This window comes from Protobothrops mucrosquamatus, unplaced genomic scaffold, assembly GCF_001527695.2.
Source record: "Protobothrops mucrosquamatus isolate PMUCROS unplaced genomic scaffold, P.Mucros_1.0 scaffold_267, whole genome shotgun sequence".
In the NCBI taxonomy this organism is placed as follows: Eukaryota; Metazoa; Chordata; class Lepidosauria; order Squamata; family Viperidae; genus Protobothrops; species Protobothrops mucrosquamatus.
Genome location: NW_015386343.1, coordinates 57,647 through 81,882, shown reverse-complemented (window position 1 = coordinate 81,882; position 24,236 = coordinate 57,647). Strand labels below are relative to the sequence as shown.

General features: G+C 39.0%; 2 protein-coding genes across 2 annotated transcripts in view; one reads left to right on the top strand and one right to left on the bottom strand.

Moving 5' to 3' along the window:
* RTCA (RNA 3'-terminal phosphate cyclase) overlaps nucleotides 1–3,109 on the bottom strand; it is an 18,629-nt gene extending 15,520 nt beyond the window's left edge. Inside the window, exons 1-2 of the mRNA XM_015831613.1 lie at nucleotides 2,876–3,109; nucleotides 1,943–2,043 (exon numbers count right to left, since the gene is read on the bottom strand). Coding sequence (XP_015687099.1) covers nucleotides 1,943–2,043; nucleotides 2,876–2,923 — 149 coding nt within the window. The 5' untranslated portion in view covers nucleotides 2,924–3,109. The remainder of the gene's footprint in view (nucleotides 1–1,942; nucleotides 2,044–2,875) is intronic.
* Nucleotides 3,110–4,345: 1,236 nt separating this feature from the next.
* On the top strand, nucleotides 4,346–24,152 carry DBT (dihydrolipoamide branched chain transacylase E2). Its single transcript, XM_015831602.1, has 11 exons — nucleotides 4,346–4,404; nucleotides 10,403–10,526; nucleotides 11,925–12,000; nucleotides 13,464–13,645; nucleotides 15,300–15,427; nucleotides 16,899–17,139; nucleotides 19,097–19,263; nucleotides 20,677–20,754; nucleotides 21,624–21,815; nucleotides 22,674–22,745; nucleotides 23,394–24,152. Exons 1-11 carry the CDS (start codon nucleotides 4,354–4,356, stop codon nucleotides 23,559–23,561), a joined length of 1,479 nt encoding a protein of 492 aa, XP_015687088.1. The 5' UTR covers nucleotides 4,346–4,353; the 3' UTR covers nucleotides 23,562–24,152.
* Nucleotides 24,153–24,236: the final 84 nt, after the last annotated feature.

Genomic DNA, 24,236 nt, shown 5'->3' with positions numbered 1-24,236 from the left:
ATCTTTGAGCTTGAAAGAGAAAGGAAGGCCAATGGCAGGCCAAAATTATTCCAAATGGATTTTTCCTGGCCCATTATCAACAAGGATAGAACCATCAATTGCATAGAAGTTTAAGTCATTTGATATATTATATAAGAATAGTGATATGATAGGTTTATATTTTTGTTAATCATTATATTTATTCATTACATATATTTTAACTGCTATTGGATTGCCATTTAAGAGTCAGTTTTATGCTGGAAACAGCACACAAGTCTGAGAAATAAAAAATAATTTATGATTGTTGAAATGGCTTATAAGCTACTTTGATGGAATATGTGTTCTAAAAGGCAAAATATAAATAATAGTAGAAATAAAACAACATAATATGTGTGTAGAATCATATAATACAACATAATATAATTAAATGCCACACTGCCATCATAATAGGACTTAAGCAAGCTGCTACACTTTTATTTATCCATAAATATATCTGTAGATATACTTATATATCTGTAGATGAAAACAGATGAAAAAGGTTTTATAGCCACAGAACCATTAGCCCCTTTGTCCTATTTCAGTTCATCACTATTATATGCATAATAAAAAAAGATGCCCAAATGCCTGTTCAAAATTAACTGAGGGAGCTTGTTAATTCTCTTTTCTACTACTCAGTCTAGACACTTTGCTTTGGATGTTAGGTTAGATCCTTCCATGAATCTGTCTTATAATACAGAAAGCAAATTCTGTCATTCTACTTGCGTAAGAATTAAAACTATCAGAAATCAGCAATCTGGGAAATGTATCAAGAAGTTTCTAAGGGAGATTTTGAACTATGATGAAGAAAAGAGTAAATCAGAAAGTAAACATTTATATAGGAGAGTACCTAGTGGGAATTTATGTGGAAGAGGAGATGGTAAATGGATTTTATTTTAAAGTATGCCCAATACTTTATGCCACCTGTCCTGTGAGCATGAACATTCAGCATAAAATACTCAAGGGTATCACCAACAGCCATATATCCCTGGTAACAAAATTCATAGGATTTATTGGAATGCTAACTATGTACCAATCTATTTCTAACCTGATTTAGAATGTTAACTAGCAGATTCTGAAATATAGATTAGAGAACAGTCAATACCGAACACTCCAATATTAAATAAGCTTTCCATATACAATAAAGGATTGATTGATTGGTTGAGCTCTAGCCCCCGTTGCATTTTGAAGTATGAGAGAACAGGGAAAGCAAACCCATGGGTCTCCAAATGCTATTAAACCACAACTCCTAATATTCCTCACTATTGGTCATGCTTGGAGGATGCTTGGAATTTTAGTTTAGTAGTCTTTGAGATTCACATGTTTTCTCCTCATAGTCTGTAAAAAATACAGCTTTAAAACAAAATGAGAACTAAGCCTAAGAAAATAGCTTAAACCAGTCTAGCATTCCAACACCAACAACTTGAGAATTGTTATGCTCAGGGCTTTTTTTCTCATAGAACGCCCAGAATGGAGTTCAGGCACCTTTTTTGGATGGAACCTTGTAGGGTGGGCAAGGCGGATTGTATGACATGTGTGAGTTCCGGCACATTTTTTTTTTTTTTTAAGAAAAAAAAGCACTGGTTATGCTTACAGATGGCAGCATCTGGCTGATGTTTCTGACTTTGGAAGCTAAACAGGCTTGGACCTGGTTACTATTTGGGTCACCAGGCTGTAGGCTAGACAAGGATGTCAAAGGCAATGCCAAACCATCCACTTCCTTAAGGGAGTCTTTATCCTTGATAACCATCAGCAAATGGGTACTCCTTTGTAGGCACCATAAAACCTAAAAAGGTTTTGCAGATTAGTAATTTTTCTGAACTTCACAAACCTGGCATAAACACGAGCTACAATGATCTGATAGCAGATATTTTTTCCCCTAAGATTAGCTCGAAATTCGCTTTCCCAAATGTTCACCAGGATTTACCTTAGACCAGGCTGACTCCTGCCAGCTCGGATATTTTTCACCTGCAAAGGTTTATTGAGCAAGCAACTCAGAGCTGTAGATACCCTCAAGATCTGGCCACCCTGCAAGGAAAGCAGATGGTCATAAAATTGGAGCAGTTGTGAAAGATTGGAAAGCCTCTATCCAGGGTCTGTGCCAAGTTCACAAGTCTGTAATGCCCATTTTCAAACAAAGATTGGGGGGGGGAGTGTTAGGGGCTGGTAAGTACAGATGTCATAATACACGTAGGCAGGCAAGCCACTAAGGTTGGAATTCTTAATTTATTCAATGGGAGGCATGCATAAGCGATTCCTGGAGATACCCACTGGGAAAGGAGGATTCCAAAGATTAATATTGTATTTCTTTTTCCAAAGTTAAGAAAGCAGATGGTCATAAAATTGGAGCTGTTGTGAAAGATTGGAAAGCCTCTACCCAGGGTCTGTGCCAAGTTCACAAGTCTGTAATGCCCATTTTCAAACAAAATTGGGGGGGGGAGTGTTAGGGGCTGGTAAGTACAGATGTCATAATACACTTAGGCAGGCAAGCCACTAAGATTGGAATTCTTAATTTATTCAATGGGAGGCATGCATAAGCGATTCCTGGAGATACCCACTGGGAATGGAGGAATCCAAAGATTAATATTGTATTTCTTTTTCCAAAGTTAAGAAGATCCACGGCAGAATGGATCTTCGGGGGGGGGGGAGGGTGTTTAACCAAGTCTCTGTTTCGGGGAAGAAGATATGGGAGTTAACGTCTTCCTGCCAGAAATTAGAAGAATCGCGCCCTTCTTGCTCACTCTCCGACACTCATTCATTCGTTCGTTCATTCATTTCTTGGGAACGTTCGGTTGCGCTCCCGTCCCGAGCCAGAGGCACGGGTTTTGTTTGCCCACGATTCTCTTTTCCGCTAACTCACCCCTTCCATAACGCTGCCATCTATCTCCACTTGGCCTTCGTCGCTCATGGTGGGCCGCCGCTGAGAGGCCGCGTCCTGCGTCCTGTAAGTGAAGAGGCCTCTCCAAGAGATCAACCTCCTCGCTCCCAGGAGCAGCAATGGCGAGGGACCGGAACCCGACCCAAGACAAGCACGGAGAGCGAGAAATCCAGCCACGGCCGCAGCAACGCCACCTCCGCCGGTTTTCTGCCTCTACTGAGAAAGCGGGCGGGGAGCAGGCGCAGAACAGGCCGGACTCCGCTGCTGCTTCTGCGGCGCTCGGGAACTCGCTTACTCCAGTGGCTTAGAAAATAAGAGAGCTTCGGCTGCCAAGTGATTTCCATATTCAACTTTTGGGAAATTTTTCCCCGGAAGGCTGTTATTTTTTTCTTCCTAAATGTATTTAAATTTCTCTTCAACCATAGCTCGACTGAATCGTTACGCATAATGATTGCTTGTCAATCCCCAATGAGGTGTGTTGAATAAACACAGTTGTAGGACTGCACCAATCAGAAAAAGATATTGGACGGGAGAAAATTGTAGCAGATTAGATGGATGGATGGATGGATGGATAGATAGATAGATAGATAGATAGATAGATAGATAGATAGATAGATAGATAGATAGATAGATAGATAGATAGATAGATAGATAGATTCTGGCTCTAGGATATGGACTAGGTAGGTAGGTAGGTAGGTAGGTAGGTAGGTAGGTAGGTAGATGGATGGATGGATGGATGGATGGATGGATGGATGGATGGATAGATAGATAGATAGATTGATTGATTGATTGATTGATTGATTGATTCTGCCTCTAGGATATGGACTAGGTAGGTAGGTAGGTAGGTAGGTAGATAGATAGATAGATAGATAGATAGATAGATAGATAGATAGATAGATAGATAGATAGATAGATAGATAGATTGATTGATTGATTGATTGATTGATTGATTGATTCTGCCTCTAGGATATGGACTATGCAGTTTGCCTAAAAAATCTGTATGGCCTGGAAGCTTGCATCCGTTTTATCCATTTTATAGGTGAGATATATTCATACACATTCAGAGAAAAAGACAGCGTATGTATGTACATACATAGAAACAGACACCAGGCAACTTCACGGGCAGTAGGGAGATGTCCCGCCATGTGAAACATTATTTCCCAACCAGGTGAAGCTGGACCCATCCCTGTTAATTTTAAGTCCCTCCAAACTTGGTTATATCATCAGGCTTGGAGATCTCAAGAGAATGATGAGCTAATGAGATGACTCCGTTGACTGTAAACTCCGATGCTCTCTTCTTGTTTTTGATGGTCGATTGTTTCATAAAGCAAATCATTCATTTTACCAAAGAAGGCAGCTTTTCACGTTCTAATTGGCCAGCGGGAGGAAAAGATATGATCCGATTGGCTGATAAAGGGGAGGAGTGGGAAAGGCGTGGGAAACTCTCCTTCCGGAATAAGATGGCGGCAACGATTGCATTGAGGAGCAGCTGCAGAGCAGTCCGGCGTTTGGTGAGTAGTAGTGAGCGGTGGGAGAGCTGAAAAATGTAAGAAAGGAGAACAAGTAGATGCTTCGTAGGTCCTGCTTGTTTCCATTTTTTCTCTAGAGAAAACAAAACTGAAAGTATCTACTTGATCCTCTGCCTATTTAGCAAATGCAGTAAATCGTTGGCTCTGTTCTTTTCCAATTTGAGATGAATTTTTGGATATTTATTAAGAATTAGCCACGCAGTCAGCATAATGAAAGGACTGCAAGTCATCCACGGTTGTGGCCTCTTTGCCATATTCATCCTTCCAGAAATAAGCTTCAGTGCGGTGCATAAATATAAGCAACTTTGTGATTTGATATTCTATCTTGCTAATTTCTATGGTTTCGATGCTACCAAACCTGTAAAAAACATTTCTATATTATATCTTATTCATGCAGTTTTTTTTAAAGTTATAGAGTTTTAATTCATGGCTGAAATGTTTTCCAACAGCTGTTTGCCTGGAATGATGCGGACTTTCTCCCCCCTATCACAGATGTGTTGATTTAAGACACTTTCTCAGAGTTTTTGAAGCAGTTCAGAAGCAGCCCTGGGTCTGTGCAGTTCCCAGTGTTAGTATTTTTGAGAGCTAAGGAATCTTTTTTTGTTTTTGAAACTAAAGCAAAGCTGGTTTTCTTTTGGCAATACGCAACTGTACTGAGCTTTAAGAAATCTTGTTCTTTCAGAGATAAAGCTAATTTTGAAATTCCCTAAGCAATTGCTCAGGGTTTTTACTTATGGTTTGAGCAATAAATCACACATCAGGTGGGAGTAACTTGGGAGAAGACTGATATCTCCAGACTGACATCTATATGTGTATTCTCAGCATGTTTAGATTCATGGAAGAACAGAGCACAGTTGATCATTTTTGAGTTGTTTTTGATGGACTACTAAACGGTGGAAACAGAATGTTGGAAAGCTCTCCAGTTCCCCAAGGTTGTTCTAGATCTGAGTTTTCAGACCTTTTCAGGCTGCATAACCTATGTTCCAGATTTTTTTTTTGCTGAAAATATATTCTGCTGGCTGTTTTTTTGTGTGTGATCTAAAAACTGAGTGTTTCTAGTTCAAATGTAAGCACATAAGATTGCCTAAAATAGCTTTAGCTATAGCTGAGTTTCTCAGCTTTATGGTATCAGTTGTCTGCTTCTACCTTTCAGAAGTCTCCTTATAAAATTGGACAACCTGTGACCTGTTAGGTCCTCCTTTCAGCGATATTTCCTTACCTAAACCTTTAGAGAAACAGAATGATCACAGTTGGGCAAAAATAGTGCGAGTGTGACTTCCAATTTCCTGCTGTCTTCCCCATTGATGTTGCTTGTGGAAAGCTGGCAGGGAATGTTGGAGATCCCTTCTCAGATGAACTGCCTGCCATTTTGTAGAGGGGAGGGGAAATAAAGGTAACCATGGATCATGAACAAAACTGTACCCCTACTCCCCAGCCTGGCATGTCCCTAAAGATCACCTCCATCCAGGAAGGAAGAGAGCTCTCCCATTGGCCTTTGGCATCCTGCTCCCAGCCAGCCTGACCTTGCCAACAGGCATTACTCCCTCATCCTTTTCTCACCACTTACTACTGTTAAGAGATATAAAATTTTATTTTCTGTGCCAAAGCAGTTAATTACTGCTTGCCTGTTGAGCTTTACTATCGGCCGATTGGGTGCAGGGGAATGAGGGGGGACAACTCTGTTCTTGCCTTGTGCCATGCAACCTAACAGGTTTCTGGGAAGTGTAGTCGGAAGACACAGTCTTTTGAAGCAGCTTCAACGTTCCCAAATTTCATTCCCACTGGAGTCATGAGAGCTGGCATTCTGTAAGTTAGCCTGTTTGAGTTATTTTGGTTCAATAATTGTTGCCTTATATTATACCTTCCAGTTTTGCCCAGTTTATAGTTACAAACAGACACAAGATTTTTAGTAGTATATAGATGCGGTTTGAGCACTATAACGGTTTACAGATCTGAAAAGGATCCAAGGGCTGGTAGTCCTTTTGTGTTAATAAATGCAAGTTGTGCAGTTGTGATTACTTGCTATATTATATCTTGGGTTGCTAAATGCACAATCTTGGATTATTAGTTCTCCACCTTTGAAGGAAGTATGTTCTTGATAATAACTTCCATCCTTGTGTGACATCTTTACAAGGTTCCTTTTTATCTATAATTGTGGATTTCTTTATTCCAATTTTGACTTTCAGATTTGCTTTTCACTAGATGTAGATTGCCTGCCAAAGTGACATTGAAGTTCTTCTAGTCACCCTGGCTGACTGCAGTAATCTTTTTAGGTAAAAGGTAACCTTAAGCTTCATATCAGAACGTTAGTTGTATAGCAGAACATTCAATAAACAGGTTTAAACAGGCTTACGAAGCAGACATTAGAGGTCATATCTAACCAGAATCATCATAAAATTATCCTACTAGGATACTTTATCATCTAATTTGGAAAGATAGCGCTATTTATTTTGAGCACTAAATTTATCGGAAGCTTCTATTTCACTTCCCATATAACATGTTATCAGTTTAAATTTTGTTCTGTTTTAAATCAACAAGAGGGATACTTCTCTCTCCCTTCCTAGCTCACTTTTTCACATATTCTTTTAGTAATATGAACTCTTCCTAAGAATTACTTAATTCACAATTACTTATTCTTTGGTATCATTCATAAATTCAGGTACTCTTACATATGGAACTCAGATAAATCCTATATTCAGCAAGAGATAAATCCTTTTTTATTCAGCATGCCATGTTCAAGGAAGAAAAAGAAACAATCTCATTTTTTATCTTTTTTGCATAAATCAAAATGATGTTTAAAATATGTGAAATTGTGGTAATAAACATTTGATACCCTAAAAGTTTGGAGCAGTTTAGATGAGGTTTCAAAGCATCATCCAATCTAAACAGTCTTCAGTACCAGACACTGAATCAAAGCTGCATATTAGGGCCCTCCTCTTCTCCGGAATGGAAGATTGGAAACAGTGATGGAAACTGTCCCCAACATTGGGTTCCCCAGGTCTCAAATAGGTGATGATCCAGCTTCTCACCTCTTTGAGACCTGATGAAACCCTCTCCTCTGTCATTCATTCATCCAGTCGTCATCATCTGGATCCAATTACATGTCTCCTGGAAGGCCTTAACCCACCAGGAAGAACATGACTGTAATATACAGGTGGTCCCACTTAGAGCCTGAAGAACTCTATCCGCTTCCTTGGGGCTGATAGGCTCAAATTCTTCTCAGATAAAAGGGATATTTCAGCATTTAAGCTACTAAATGCACTAAACCAGAGGTCCCCAACCTTTTGGGCACCAGGGACCGGTTCCATGGAGAGAGATTTTTCCGCAGACAGGAAAGTGTGTGGTTTTGTGTGCTGCCTGCATCCTGCAGATGGGCTTTGCTTGTTTGTGTGGACTGGTTGCTGGCATGCCGCGGCCCAGTACCGGTCCACGGACCAGGGGTTGGGGACCCTTGCACTAAACTGTCTGCAGTTACAAACTGCTTTTTGTTACAAACTGCTTTTTCTTTTACCAATTCTTATTTTAAAAAATAAAGACTTACATTTTTCTCAGTTCCCGAGAACTTTGTGTAGGTTTTTTTTGGCAATGGTATCAAAGTGTCTTTCCATCCTTTTTGTAGGCTTTCTTTTCAAATCTCCCAATGAAATTTAAAACCTTTCCGTTTTCTTAGGGTTTTTTAAGTGGTGACATTTTTCAAGTTCAGCCAAGATTACCTAGCCGTTCTATCAGCATTTGATATTATCTACATACATAAATGAAGTTTATTTGTAATACAGCTGATAACTGATGAATTTGAGAAATCACTTTATAAAAGTCTGTAATAATTACACTGAATTCCACAATGAAATAGGACTTATGTAAGATGCCAGAACAACTAATCTCAACCAAAGGATTAGCAGTAAACATAATTTTGCTGTATAACTCTACATATGTACAAATATATATTGACTCCTTCTATTTGTAAACTTACATCTTCACATGCTATAGTCTGGCTATGGATTGCATTAAATATTTATGCAGTAATCTTCATAAATGTTATCTATGGTATCCTGGTGTTACTTTTAAAATGGAAATATACAGAACAGTGAAATAGTAAAAAGTTTGTTCAAAAATAGCTTATTTGTTTAATAAAACGTTACTTGTTTTTAAAAACTGTCTTTTTCTATTCATACAGTATTATCTTATATTATTGTCTGTGGTGTTGTGAGCCATCCAGAGTAGTTGTGGGGTCAGGCAGCACCTAAATAAAATACATTGAATGAAATTAATTCCAAGAAGCTTTCCTTATCCAAACCAGAATGCCCTCAAGAATACTTATTATTCTGAGAGCATTTGAGAGATGGTCGATCAAAGCTTATTGAATCTACTTACTTATAAAGTGGCATATAGAACTAGTATAGAACGACATTCAGGAGAAGGTTTTCGCTAGTGAAGTTGTATCCTTGGTCTGCCTAGCCCCACTTCCCCAAATGCTCTTGTCACCCTAACTTTATCTGGAGAGTGGTCACATTTTCAAACCAAACAATGGATTACAGCCCCTCCCTCCTTTTTTATTGAATAACAATAATTGTGTAGCCTAGATCAGTGATTTTCGACCTGTAGTCCACAGATTCTGGGGGGGGGGGAGGAACACCATGTCGTCACAGGGGGTCTGCAAAGGTTTGAAGAAATATGATTTAAATATTGAGTTAAGTCTTGGTGGTCCATGACCATGGTCCGTGGCCTCAAAAGGTATTTAAAGGGGGTCCGTGAGAAGAAAAGGTTGAGAACCACTGGTCTGGACACATTCAATAAAATAAAAATAAAATAGCTGTCAGAGGCTTTTGCTTTGTAGCTTGCAGCTTTCCTTTTTTAAAAAATAAATAAAAGTAATTTTAAGAATTAAAGTTGGTTGGGGCAAGGAGCCTTCCAGGTATCAAAAGAAGCATTCGTATGAATTTTTTAATTTTTCTTTTTATTTGTGATTCTAACAATAAGTAATTATAACTAATAAGTAATATATTAATGTGTTAAAGTTATTATAGTTAAGTAGTAATATATTAGTAATATATTAAGTATCACTATTTTATATTAATTAGTATGATTGAATATGTATACCCGGACGGGTTTACTTGTTGAAGCGTTGATTTATTGTGGGGGATAGGTACAAATCAATTGTACCTATCCCTTCCCCTGGTCTAACCATTTTTGTTTGCTACCACTTGTCATACCCCTATTGACCCTACTTCCCCTTTACCCTTATAAAATTTAATAAAATATATTTTAAAAAAAAAGAAGAAGAAGCATTTACTGCCATAAAGAACCTGGAGGTACTGCATCTCCAATCCTTGAGCTCTATCTTACTAGATAAGCATCCCCTTAAACACGTTAAGTAAAAGTTCATAAAGAATAGCTGCCATGTTAAATACATTGGGATTTCTTTAATAGAATGAATGAAACAAAGAGATTTTAAATTGACCTTGGTGTCTGCTAATCTTGCTGTGTGAAATGTGGGTGGCATTAATAGCTCTGATGAACTTAGATTGCAAGGTTGCTGTCCTTTCAGCACTGGAGCATTATCTGTAAATACATCCTAAGATGGAACACTTTGGAAGAATAGGAAATTATCTTTGCCTCTTCAAGATGCTGTACTTTGTGTGTAGAGCGATGGAACAGGGTAGTAGGCTCATATAATTCTTGTGAAATGTATGCCATTTGAAAAATTAAAAATTGTATACTGTGGCCGCACTTTTTTTTTCTTTGATAATGAAACACAAAAAGACTAAGAAAAATAATTTCTTTTAACTTCTTGCAAGCCCTTGATATGGCATTAACTCCCTTTCTGTCAAAGAGAATGAGAGAGATTAAAAAAAGATGCTTCTGCTAATTTGGGTCTCAATTTTTTTAAAAAATACTTTTTCTTGCAAATTAAAAGGAATATGTGGAGAATTCAAAAATACTTCATGTTCTTACATTTTTAATTTTTTTCCTCCTTGATCAGCTCTGTGTTCACCAGATAAGACTACATAGTAACTTTTGTTTGCTAAAGCAAAAATACATTTCTAAGTTTGAGAAGACTTTATGGAGGTATCAACATCAGCATCAATTATTTAGAACAACTGCTGGTAAGATTCCTTCATGTTCAAATTAGTTATTTTTTTTTCTTACATGTCATTTGTTTTGTAAATATCAGAGAAAGCAAGGCAAAGAATGAAAGATTCAGGCGTTTGAAATGTGCATGTTTTCCAAGTGTGCAGCTTTCAAATACAGCAGTGCAGTCTACTATTCTGGAGATACAAGGACAATTATTTAAAAATAAACCTTTTAATTGATCACACAGTTCATCATGTGTGCAACACCTAAGCCATTAGTAATAGTTTTCTATTCCTATACAGCAGGCCTGTCAAACTTGCGACATCATGTGATGTCACATGACGTCACGTGACTTTTCCCCCATTGCCGGCAATGGGGTGGGTGCGGTTTCGGCATGACGCATTTGGCCCGCGGGCTGGCAGTTTGACATGTCTACTATACAGTATAGAAGTTGGAGAGTTCAAAGAGCATGAGCTATTATTCTTTGATTTGAAGTAAAATAAACTACTGGATTGAGGACTCTGGCTTCTTTCATGCAAAAGGATATAAAAATCGCCCAAGCCCATGTTCATTAGCTCAGTTTATAAAACTAACATATAAAAGAATATAGCCCTGTCTTCATTGGGGTAAAGACTTAGATAATTTGTTAAAGGAATGTCACATTTAACAAGGAAGCATTTAAACTCTATAGGTTCTGCTTTGGAAGTACAGGAAAAGTAGTCCAGTATGTATTTGCAGAAATAGCTTCACTTTCAGTAATTATCATCCACCCATTTATTTTGCTTAAAATGCCGATTAATTGATTGATTATATGCATCAAGGTGGTTTTAACTCTTAGTGACCATATAGATTTTCTTCCTGATTATCTGTCCCTAACCTGGTCTCTTCCAACGGTGCCCCTATCACTACTTTAATTAAGTCCATTCATCTTGCTGCTGGTTGTTCTGTTCTTCTTTTTTCCTTCCACCTTTCCCAGTATTAGAGTCTTCTCCAGAGAGCTGGATCTTCACATAATGTGTCAGCAGAAAGATATAAAGATTGCAAACTCTATTTTTATGACAGTGCTGGGTCAACAAACCAAGAACATTTACCCATAAAGCACATGTTGCTTTTACCAATCCTTTGTCTACAGATAGCCTAAATATTAACATTTCCCGATTTTCGAAGTTCAGCCTGCATTTTGTTCAGATCTGCTAGCTAGTTAGCTTCAGCCTCAGGATTTCAAAGTAAAAAATCCACGCAGGCATTGAACCTCTGCGTCTGTTGGGACATTGTAATTTTCCCAAGGCCCCTTTTCTTCTGCATTTTAGTTTTTAAGGATTCTGATTTGTCTGCCTGTATATTGAATTACTTCATCTCTTCCAAATTTTTATTTAGTATTGCTTCTTAGTTATTTTTCGCTGCTTAACATTTTCTCCTTTGTCTTCAAGTTTCACACGGCCCAATTGTTCAGTTCAAGCTCTCTGATATTGGAGAAGGGATCACAGAAGTGACAGTGAAAGAGTGGTAAGTTTAAATTGTGTGTTTCCTTGGACCAATTCCAAAAAGCTTGCTTTTTGGAAAAATGGGATAGGGGAAGAAAGGGAAAAAGAAAAGAATCTTTTAATTCCAAGAAGGTTATAGAGATAACGTTCTGTTATTAGTCATTGTTTTATATTTGGAGCAATCAAGGCATTGAGAACTAGGCCTCATTTTTCTGACTCAAGGGCTGATGTGTGAAGGAATGTCGTCGTATTTCTCAGAGAGTTCATTTCTATGCCTTATCATCTCCGTTGAATTTATTCTGTTTATAAATTGCTTACTCTCTTGTTTATCATTAAAAACAATCCTAAAACAAGATTGCTTAAGATTCTAGGCAACTGAATAGGAACACTTTCTCACAAATTTGGGCTTAGTAAGTCTGGAATGCTTTAATTAACCCAGGGGTAGGCAACCTTGGCTCAGGAGTTACAACTGCAGATTGGACCCAAAATAAAGAATGTGAATTAAGTGAAGTGGAACCAGTTTTGTATAGTAATAAAGGTGCCAGGAGACCATGGGATCTAGTCCCACCTTAGGCATGAAAACTAATTGGGTAACTTTGGGCCAGCCACTCCCTCTCAGCCCAACTCACTTCACAGGATTGTTGTTCTAGGGCAGGGGTAGGCAACCTTGGGTCTTTTATGACTCGTGGACTTCAACTCCCAGAATTCCTAAGTCAGCCATGCTGGCTGAGAAATTCTGGCAGTTGAAGTCCACGAGTCATAAAAGAGCCAAGGTTGCCTACCCCTGAATTAACCCAATATCTGTGGAAGTAAATGTTGATGCTTAATCACTGTCAGTTTGCTCAAACTAAAGAAAGATAGTGGATAGACACAACTACTCCCTTGTCCAAAGCCTTTGATCACACTAGGTTATTAAAAAGACCAACTTTCAAGAACCACTTTGCAGGTCTACAGTAACAGCATTTTCCATATTTTTCCTTGTTTTTGCATACACACCACTCGTATTGAAGTTGCCCTCAAGTTGACTTCTGGATGCTACCTTAATAGCAATAGCACTTAAACTTATATACCGGCCCATAGTGTTTTACAGCACTCTCTGAGCGGTTTACAATGTCAGCATATTGCTCCCAACAATCTGAGACCTCCTTTTAACAACCTTGGAAGGATGGAAGGCTGAGTCAACCTTGAGCCCATCAGGATTGAATTCCAGACTGTGGGCAGAGCTAGCCTGCAATACTGCATTCTAACCACTGCACCACTAGGGCTCATGTAGCTTTCTTGACAGCCATAAGGAAGTGGTAGGTTGTTGACTTCTTCTTAGATGCTGCTGTAGCCTTGAGCCAGGCACTTGCTTGTGGTCTCCCATCTCTGTACCAGATGAACCTGATTAACAAGATGGCTACCTGCTGAGATCTTATGAAAGCTGTTTTTGGAGATCAGCTTTACCCTTGTGTATTTCTTGTGACTTTTTTTCCTTTTTTTCAGGTATGTAAAAGAAGGTGATGTTGTGTCACAGTTTGATAGCATCTGTGAAGTACAAAGTGATAAAGCCTCGGTCACAATCACCAGCCGTTACGATGGCATCATTAGAAAACTCCATTATGAGTTGGATGAAATTGCCCGTGTGGGGAAACCACTGGTGGATATAGAAACAGCTACTATAAAAGGTAACGTTTGTTTCTTTTCATCGCTGAATCAGAATGTCACCATGTAACCAACAGCATTGAATATTGATTTGTAATTATTTGGTGTCTATATTTGCACTGTACTTTAAGCCACGTGTTTATGCGAAGATGGGAATGCACGTGTGTAAAAAAAATATGAGACCTTAAAAAAGACTATAGAGCAGTGATGGCGAACCTTTTAGAGACTGAGTGCCCAAAACCTGCCTGCCCCTGCTCTGCCCCCGCCTGCCCACAGGGCCACCCACCGCCTTCACGGTCTGCTGCAGCAGATCACCCAGGCAGCCTTGCAGCACCATGGTGGCCCGCCCTCCACCCGTGCCTGCAATGTCATCTGTACATGACGGGGCGTGAGGGCGGAGACTTGTCCCTGCTGCCCGGCTGCCATGTCCTTGGCTGCATTGCTCCGTGTGGGCCATGCCTGGGGGCAACTGTCTTCCGGGAGGTTGCTGGTGAGGAGGAGGCCATGGGGGGAGGCAGGGCTGGGGCGACAGTGCACGTGCCCATAGTGAGGGCTCTGAGCACCGCCTCTGGCACTCGTGCCATAAGTTCGCCACCACTGCTGTAGAGAGTTTCTTCTAGGAGATTTCAATTTATGTAACTTCTGGAAAAATACCAAAATGAAGCCTGATAAGAAGTCACAACAACAGAGGGCACTGAAGACACGAAATGGTTATCAGAACAGAAAGTGGTTCTTTGTGAAGTGCAGATGATGTGCTGCTATTCAAGTAAAAGAATACTAAAAGGCATCAAAAATAATTCCAAGCAGGGAGTGGCTAATCCTTGTCAGAAATGTTAACAATCAGTGGAACTGTAGTTCTTCAGAGCCATCATATAGAATAAGAATAGCATATCTTATACAATTGTTTTGATCAAATGCGATAGGGCCTTCCTTTTTCTTCATACAGCTGAATCCTTAGTCTCTTTTCTTTTTTTGTTTTTGGGAAATGGTGCCAAAGCTCCTGCTTTCTTACATTACTATAACAATTTAATGTGGCCTGTTGAAACCACACAGTTGTTAAAGTTAGTAACACCGTTGTTAAGTGAATCTGGCTTCCCCATTGATTTTGCTTGTCAGAAGGTCACAAAAGGTTAGGGTGACCCCAGGACACTGCAACCGTCATAAATATGAACCAGTTGCCAAGCATCCAAATTTTGATCCTGTGACCAAGGGGTTGCTACAACAGTTGTAAGTGTGAAAAAGGCTCATAAGTCCCTTTTTTTCGGTGCTGTTGTAACTTCAAACAGCTACTAAACGAATAGTTGTAAGTCAAGGACTACTTGTACTTAATATTCTTTACTCTTCCCATTTTCCCTAGAACAGGGGTAGGCAACCTTGGCCCTTTTATGACTTGTGGACTTCAACTCCCAGAATTCCTCAGCCAGCATGGCTGGCTCAGGAATTCTGGGAGTTGAACTCCACAAATCATAACAGAGCCAAGGTTGCCTACCCCTGCCCTAGAACAACAATCCTGTGAGGTGAGTTGGGCTGAGAGGGAGTGGCTGGCCCAAAGTTACCCAATTAGCTTTCATGCCTAAGGTGGGACTAGATCCCATGGTCTCCTGGCACCTTTATCACTATACAAAACTGGTTCCACTTCACTTAATTCACATTCTTTATTTTGGGTCCAATCTGCAGCTGTAACTCCTGAGGAAGATGTGGTGGAAACACTTGCTGTGTCACGTGAAGAACAGATCCACCAGCAAATCAAAGGCCATAAGACTCTAGTAACCCCTGCAGTTCGCCGCCTTGCTATGGAAAACAATGTAGGTTTTTATTACTGAAAAGAGGGTTCTTGCAGTTGATGTGTCATATGTATTGTAAACATATAGCATGTATATATTTGCCTATGTGCCAAAATCATCACTGATTGGAGAAACTAATTATAAACTTTTAAGATTTGGCATCTACTTTATAAATGAAAGAGATACATTATGCTCCATAAGTGATCCGGTAATATGCTTGCCTCTTTAAAAGCCCCCGGTCTGCTGTGTGTTAAAAATTATGATGTATTCCATTGTCTGATCTAGGTTTAGAATAGGAACTATTCTCTCCACTGAATGTGGTATCAAATATTGAGGAGAGGTTGCTGAGCATTAACCTGGATGCATAATTTCCAAGGAGTCTATTCCCCAAAGGAAGTTTGGAAAGAGCTCTTGACAACTCTCTCCCTCCTACCTGGCTTAAAGAGAGTTGAAAACTTTGAAGCTTTGAATATTTCAGCTTCAATGGAATATTGGCAGTAAAAGATATTTTAAACACTGGAGTTAGGCTATGAATGGCTATGTGTTAAATATTTTGCATTTAAAGAGACTACTTTGTTCATGGAATAGAGCAAAGACTTGTGTCCTGTAAAGGAAACTAAATGGGTTATTGGGAAAAAACTTTGTGCATTTCAGCAGATGCATAAAGCATAATGGGGAAAGCAAAGAGAACAGAATTGTTAGCGAGATGGAACGAGATCTCTTTAATACACTAGGCGAGTTGTGTCTGAAAAAGGAAGAACTTGGGGAGCAGCATCCCTCCATTGTAATGTCTGCACTCACCCTAGCAATGCCAGTTGCGTCAGTCTCTTGCAGATGTAAAGTGTTTCCAGGCAGCAGTTTCATAATGCAGTCATCCCCTTCATCTCTAGAATCTGAAATAAAAGGTCCTCATGTTGTCATCTTCCACTTGAAATTCTCCCCATATTTCCTTATTCATTTTCAGTCATATTACACAAAATCTGCTAAGGAGGGAAAGATGGACCAACATATTGAAAACTTCTCTCAGAAAGCATAGGAGCTCTTTTGACTGCCTGGTTTGTCAACAAATCAGCTTCAAAAATCTAACGAGAATTATATGTGGTTTGTGTTACTGTGGGTTCTGTATGTGGTCTTGAATAAGTGGTTATGAACAAGTGATACAGGATTTTAATAACTTATTTAATTGCGTACACATTTGGGAAAGGGCGGATGCATCTCAGGTCCATGGTTTCAAGCATCAGATGCTTCCAAAACTTGACCCGCTATGGAAAATTTAACTGAAATCAAACAATTACATGGATTCTTCAAGTGAGTTATGGATCTGCCATTTGCTTCCATTGCTTCCTGAGTTTTCATGTTGTGCTCAATTTCTGGAGTTCCTATATAGGTTTTCATGGATCTGAGGGAGCACTTTGTAATCTACAAATTGGTTATTTAGTTCAGCGTAGATGGCTACATCACTCTGAATTGTTGGTTATCCTGTATCTTTCAGATAAAGCTGAGTGAAGTTGTTGGAACAGGGAAAGATAACCGTATTCTCAAAGAAGACATTCTTAACTACTTAGCCAAGCAGACTGGAGCAATTTTACCTCTGTCACCAAAGCCTGAGATCATTCCACCTTCATCAAAACCAGAACTTGCTTCAGACATATCAAAAGAGAAAGCTGAAAGAACTGTAACACCACTTTCTAAACCTGTAATCTCAGCGAAAGATCGAACAATGGCCTTATCTGGTAAAGAGGGGGGGGGGAAGTGATTTTAATAGCGTGTGTGAAACACTTATAAATAACAACTACAAAATGCTGTCACTACATTTGTGATCTTAGAAGGGTACTGTGGGACATTCCACACCTGTCTTTTTTATGTTGAAGTATTATAGTCAGAATTGTGGTAGAACCACAATTTGTATCCTCTCTAGCTGTTTGTATTGATTGGGTGGGTGAGTTTTCCTGACCATCAGTATTATTTTCAGAAATGTAGTGAAACTTCACTGAATAAACACCAGCTGGAGGGAATCCAAATAATGTTTATTAGTTCCAAAGCTGGGTCATAGATCTCTTGCACACAAACCAGCCCAAGAAAAAAAGTATGAAGTTACATAGGTCTTATATAGAACGTTAATTGAGGGCAGGTTGAACATATGTTAATAAGCCACCCCGGTTGAAAGAACTGCTTTACAACTAATAAGCAAACAAGGTAACTACAAAGGTAGACCTGGGCATTCTTCATGATGCAGAAATATTACAGACAGAGACTTTGGAAGGTAACATAGTAGCTTTGATGTATGGCTTGTGCCAAGATACTAATTATTATTCTAACTACAGAATCCATTATAAACTTAACAGGCCCAAACTGGCACAGTAAAGAAGTTTCCATTCTTAAAAAGCATTATATGAGAAATATAAAAATAGACATATAGGTATCTATAGATATATAGTATTTGTACTATAGTGCTAAAAGTGAGCATATGGTTACATAATTACTTCAGCCTAAGTTCACATTCCAGATCTCCCTACAATAAATATGAAAATGCTGGTCTGGAAAGTAAGTTTTTACACATACAGCCAATGCAGATTTAGATTAGAATTGGAGTGCTCATCAAGACTCCTATGAAAAGAAACTAATAATTTTCAATGCATGTGAGTGTATGTATTTACTAGATGCGGCCGGTAGTTCAGCCTAATAAATTGAATCTGAGTCCTGATTAGAAAGCAATACATATCAGTGTTTTAGGAAAGTGAACATAGAATCTGATAAAGATTGCTAACCAGCCCCATGTTCCCTACCTCTTAGATTGCTTTTCAGAATTATTTATTTATCAAATTTAGAAGCCTAAATTTACTACCTAATTTTTCAGAATTAGTTGTATTAATTTCCCCATTCCTAGAAAATTAATATAATTTCTGGGGATTCCTGGATTGCAGTAATAAGATCTTAGTATTCCAACATTCTAATTTTGCTAGAGAGCAATTTTCTGTTGCAACCTAAGACTGGGTGTTATATCATTCACTTTAACTGCTTCTCCTGCATAACTCACTGGTAGTGTTGAGCAGAGGTCCCCAACGTTTTGGGCACCAGGGACCAGTTACGTGGAGAGAGGTTTTTCCACGGACCAGAGGGGGCGTGGTTTTCTGTGCTGTCTGCATCCTATGGATGGGGCTTTCCTTGTTTATGCGGACTGGTTGTTGGCATGCCGCGGCCCGGTACTAGTCTATGGACCAGGGGTTGGGGACCCCTGGTGTTGAGGACTCTCTCTTCACACTCTGAAGTACCCAACTATAATTTCAGGCCATGAAAGCTATCATACAGTGTTCTGAAAAGTATAAAATGTGGTCTTACACAGAGTTCCTAAAAATCTCCCATCCAAATCTTGATTATTTCCATAGCTATTGACTGTCCCCATTGAATGCAGTGGATAAACCATATTTAGCCAAGTTGATTCTACAGCATTCCTTTTAGATAAATAACTTTTCCTTAATCATACAGTTTTTTCCCCCAGAGTTTTTCATACATCTGACTGGATAATTATAATATTGCATGACCTATTTCCTCTAATCAGTTGTTTTGCTATTGAAAGGAAACTTTTGAAAAAACAAAATTAACTTTTTGTTTTCCCCCCAAAATGTTTCAATAGCAAAACAACTAGAGTATCACTAATGGTAAAGGGTTTCCCTTCTCTATTTTTTTTAGGATTTCAGAAGGCAATGGTCAAAACTATGAATGCTGCTTTGAAAATTCCTCACTTTGGTTATTGTGATGAGATTGACCTCACTCGGCTCATCCATCTGAGAGAAGAGTTGAAGTCTTTAGCAAAAGAACGGGGAGTTAAACTCACTTTTATGCCCTTCTTTTTAAAGGTAAGTTAGAGGTTGCTTCCTCTAGCCCAGTAGCCATATGTTGAGGCATAGGATTATCAAATTTGTCAGGAAACTTTCTAGTCCCTTGATTTTTCATGATGTTGACTAACTAACAGAATTCAATGAACATCTGAAGGTACAAAGGTTGTACCTTGGAAGAAAATCTGCAGGCAAATCTGCCTGCATTCTGCATCACTGGTTTGATACGTTTTCATATCTGTTCTTCATCAGCATTTCAAACATATTGTTTCAAAATGCTTTACAGGATGATACTAAAATATAATTGGGATAACCATATTTGCATAGTCCAATTTGCATTGATTATAAGTACCATGATAAGATACTTTTCAAAAACAACTCTATAATCCTAGACAGATTTTCCTAGAAAGGTCACTTGATTTCAGTGGCACCTGCTCCACAAAACTAGAATGATCTAGATCAGCAATCCTCAACCTTTCTGGCACCAGGGACCAGTTTTGTGGAAAACAATTTTTCCACAGATGGGGGGGTGGATGGGAATGGTTTCACACGAAACCTAGATCCTGTGCATGCACAGATGAAGCTTCACTCGCTCGCCCGTCGCTTGCGCGGCCCAGTTCCTAACAGCCACGGACTGATACCAGTTCATGGCCCGGGGATTGGGGAATCTAGATAGTACAACTCTTTGCAGATATCTGGAACTTTACTATGGAAGGACAGGAATCATGAAATGTAAAAAGGGATGGATCACTCAAATTTCTTTGATATGTTTGTTTTATGAAATGGGACAGTAGATAGGGTATAATGAAATCCATCAAATCTTCATGAGCCTTTACCTTTACAGAATAATTAGGAATCCCAGCCCAGAAAATTAAGAGGGTTATGGCCTTTGTGGCTCCTGGCTTCATGTGAGCTAGCCTAATAACTGTGACATTAAACTTAAACTAATCAAAATTTCTGAGAGTCAATTTGATATGGCGATTAAAAGTATTGGATTAGAAAATGGGCAATTGTGAGTTATAGTTCTGTGTTAGGCCTAAAGCCAGCTGAGAGTTTTGTGGTAATTGCTCTCTGTCAGGCTTAAAAAGAAGGCAATGTTATATCATTTCTGAAAAAGTTGCCAAGAAAACTACTTGTGTGTAATTACTAAGAGTCAAGAGTGACTCAAAGACACAATCTCCCTCGAGTTACTAGCCCAGAAGGACAAAACTCTGTTTGCTCTAAACTAGAAAAGATGTTTAAGACTTGTACCATCTGCAACATTTCTATGGTAGGTCCACTTAGAAAATGCCCTTCCCATACTAAAGGATAGCAGTCAAGGAGCTAATGAAGTACCTCTGCCTTTCTCTCTTTCTTTTTTTTCCTCTCATACATATATGGACTTCAGAATTGTGTAAATTATGTTGTAATGTATTCTTTTTATATGTTTAACAGGCCGCTTCTCTAAGCTTATTACATTATCCCATTCTTAATGCTTCTGTGGATGAAGACTGCCAAAACATCACATACAAGGTTTGTGTATGGTTTAAAAAGTAGTTTCTTAATACATCCTCAACTGGTCCAGTTTTGTTTAATTTTCAATAAAGGTACATTTAAATGCATCCTGCAGATAGAAAATAAACACTGAAAGATTTCAGGTCTTTTTCCTGCAGGATGCTCAGAAAGAGACATGGATTCAATATGAGGACAAATCTCTAGCTTTAATTGTGTAGTAGTCCACCAATTAATTGTCCTGGTCCTTATTCCCTTTTAGGAATTTAGCCCCCAGGAAGGGGGGGGGTCACATTGCAGATGCAGAGAGCAGGAATATAATCTTGAGAAAAATCATAGCTTCTTGTTGGAGTTGCCGCAATATTTTTCCAAATCACTTTTTCCCTTAAAATCTGGATTGCCTGACAGGTAGTCCTTGACTTATGAATGGTCACTTAGCAATTGTTCAAAGTTAAGATGGATCTACCTTGGGGCAACTTATGACCTGGATTCAGAGTTCAGATGGTTGCCCGTCCTCTGCCTCCATGGTCACATGGCTGAATTTCAGGTGCTCAGCAACACAGCCATACTTGCAGCTGTTTGCAGGGTCCTATAGTCACGGGACTGCGTTTTACAGCGATTTTGCCATAATTTGGCATTTTCAGTTTTCAGCAATACTACATCCATAGCAAACAATTGGTTCATTTAACAACTGCAGATTTGCTTAATGACCACTGCAAAAATAGCTTTTTGTGATAGCCTGTTTTTTTACCATCACGATGTAGGTGTAACTATTACAACCTACAAAACAATAATTGAAGATTGATTAAATGAGAAATACTTTATTTTGTCAAGAATGAAGAGAGATACCTCTATACAAATTGATGCCGTACGTTTTCATGCATTTCTAGGCTTCTCACAATATTGGAATTGCCATGGACACAGGACTAGGCTTGCTCGTCCCTAATGTGAAAAATGTCCAGGCTTGTAGTGTGTTTGAAGTTGCTTCAGAATTAAATCGCCTTCAAAAATTGGGCTCAGCTAACCAGTTGGGAACAAATGACCTTACAGGGGGAACATTCACACTTTCCAACATTGGCACAGTAAGTTAAACAGCATGTAACATTAAACTGATAAAATGTTTGGAATATCATGGGGGCATAAACTGTAACAAAGGAGAGAAAATTGAAGTAATTTAGAAGAGTCAAAGGATAAAGCCATTGCTTCTAGGAGAAGATATCTACTGGGCTTCCTGCAATGGCTGGGGCTATAGAATAGATTCAAGGACAAGAAGTGGAGTCTATCATAACCCATGTGCCTTGTCACTTATTTCCCCAATTATATTTAAATAAAATTTATTTTCCACCTAGAATGGACGTTAGCTTTATTGGCTAGAACAGGGGTGTCAAACTCAATTTCACTGAGGGCTGCATCAGCATTGCGGTTGCCCTTGGGGCGCTGGGTGGGTGTGGCCAGAGTGGGTGCAGCCTACTGAGTGGGCGTGGGTGGAGTGGGTGTGGCCTACTGGATGGGCATGGTCAGTTCTACATCATTCGCGTCAAGGGTACCTGTGAGGGCTTGGGCAGGAGTGGGACAGATCTGAGGGTCTCTTGCAGTAGGGGGTGGGACCGGGGCAAGTGCCAAGGCATGGTCCACTGGGGCAAGTGCCAAGATGGCCACCACAAAATTGTACATTGGCTCCGGGCTGGCCTGGGCCAGGGCCAAGGCAGCAGGGTCCGTTCCCTCACTGTTTCCAGGATGGCTTCACGGGCCACATGAAACCACTTCGCGGGCCGCATTTGGCCTCTGGGCCTTATGTTTGACATGTCTGGGCTAGAACTTCTGGGAATTATAATTTGTCTGAAATGTTCCAGATTGAAGCAAGCTGCTTTAAAACCTGCCTAAACGAGGCATCACTAAAAGTGTACTGATTTTCAATAACTTCCCTTTTTGTTTCCTAGATTGGTGGCACTTATGCAAAACCCGTGATCCTTCCTCCTGAAGTAGCTATTGGTGCTCTGGGAAAAATACAGGTATTTTCACCATGAATTATGAAAGATCAGTTTGAAATACTCCCTAATAAATGTTTGTGTTGGTTTTCTAACTTTTTTGTAGTCTCGTACGGTGAATATGTGAAATCATGTTTATTAATACTTCACCATGTAGTTTAAAGTTCTTGTTTGCTATCGATGACCTAACAAGTGGTTATTAACAACAGAAGAGCCTTTTCTTTTGATGTCTTATATTTGAGGCTAGTCCTAAGAAAATGGGTTCTCAGAATAAACATCAAAATATAATGACTTATATCCTAATTTTAATATTGTTTTTTTAGTGTGTATTCTTAATTTGTGGGGATGACAAATCCCAGAAATATTGCTCATATTAATGTAAAATCTATTATTTTTAATGCAATAGCAGGTGATACTTGGATACTTAATAATTTAAGAACCCACCGTTACTAATCACTTTCAGTTGACCAAGTCTGGACTCCTACATTATTTTCACGTACGTTGTGCTGTAAGATCCGTTATGACTATTACGCTGTCAAAAAGACTTATTTGAAATCTTGAGTAAATACCTTTTAATTATCTTATCAGTAATGTTGCTCAGGTGTGGGAAATTCTCATGAATTAATCCACTGTTTTACTTACAGCATTTTGTTGTTGTTTTTTAATTTCTAGGCCCTTCCTCGATTTAACAATAAAGGTGAAGTATTTAAAGTACAAATAATGAATGTGAGCTGGTCAGCTGATCACCGAATCATTGATGGTGCAACCATGTCTCGTTTTTCTAACTTGTGGAAATCCTACTTGGAGAATCCTGCTTCCATGCTGATGGATCTTAAGTGAAGAAGACAAACATCTGGATGGCTTATTTTAAATCCAAAAGTGCAATCAGGCTAACTAAGCTAGCAAGTGCCATTAAAACTGACTTCTTATTTCAGAACTGCATTGCGTATGCTAGATCTTTCAGATCCTGGCTCTGTGTCTTGATTATCTGTTACATTTTTGTCTAGTTGAATTGCTTAGTCGTAAATTATTTGTCTAGAAGCTCTAATGGGTCATGGTATGACTCTTTCACAAGGTGAGGGAAATTTGTGACAAAAATAATGCCATATTCCACTTTTACGGTATTATCAGATGGAGGCCGCTAATAATACTTGTGGGACTCTTATCTGAAACTTCTTGCACCATTCACAAAATAAATTGAGACTTGATTAGAAATGAAAGTCCCTGGATGAAAACATTAACCGAATGCTAACTATTTCTTATGCAATTAATTCACTACAAATGATGTTCAAATAAAACGTTTTTAATGCTTATTTTATTAAAGATGCGAAGATTCCATTTTTGACATATAGTGCTAATTGTTTCTCTTTTTAAAATATTATTTCTGTCTCTAGTTTTGTGGCAGACATTCTTCATTACTAAAATGAATATATATGCTGGGAAAATGGCAAGCCCTGGACCATTCTCCTCTTCAAATTTGGGGCTGACTTTTACAGCATAGAAGTTACACTAGGC

What these genes read in the sequence shown, in the direction of transcription:
- DBT (XM_015831602.1), top strand. Translation starts at nt 4,354, where the DNA reads ATGGCGGCAACGATTGCATTGAGGAGCAGCTGCAGAGCAGTCCGGCGT. An exon ending in GCCAAAACATCACATACAAG is followed by an intron (nt 20,755 to 21,623) that starts GTTTGTGTATGG and finishes ATGCATTTCTAG; the next exon opens with GCTTCTCACAATATTGGAAT. An exon ending in CACTTTCCAACATTGGCACA is followed by an intron (nt 21,816 to 22,673) that starts GTAAGTTAAACA and finishes TTTGTTTCCTAG; the next exon opens with ATTGGTGGCACTTATGCAAA.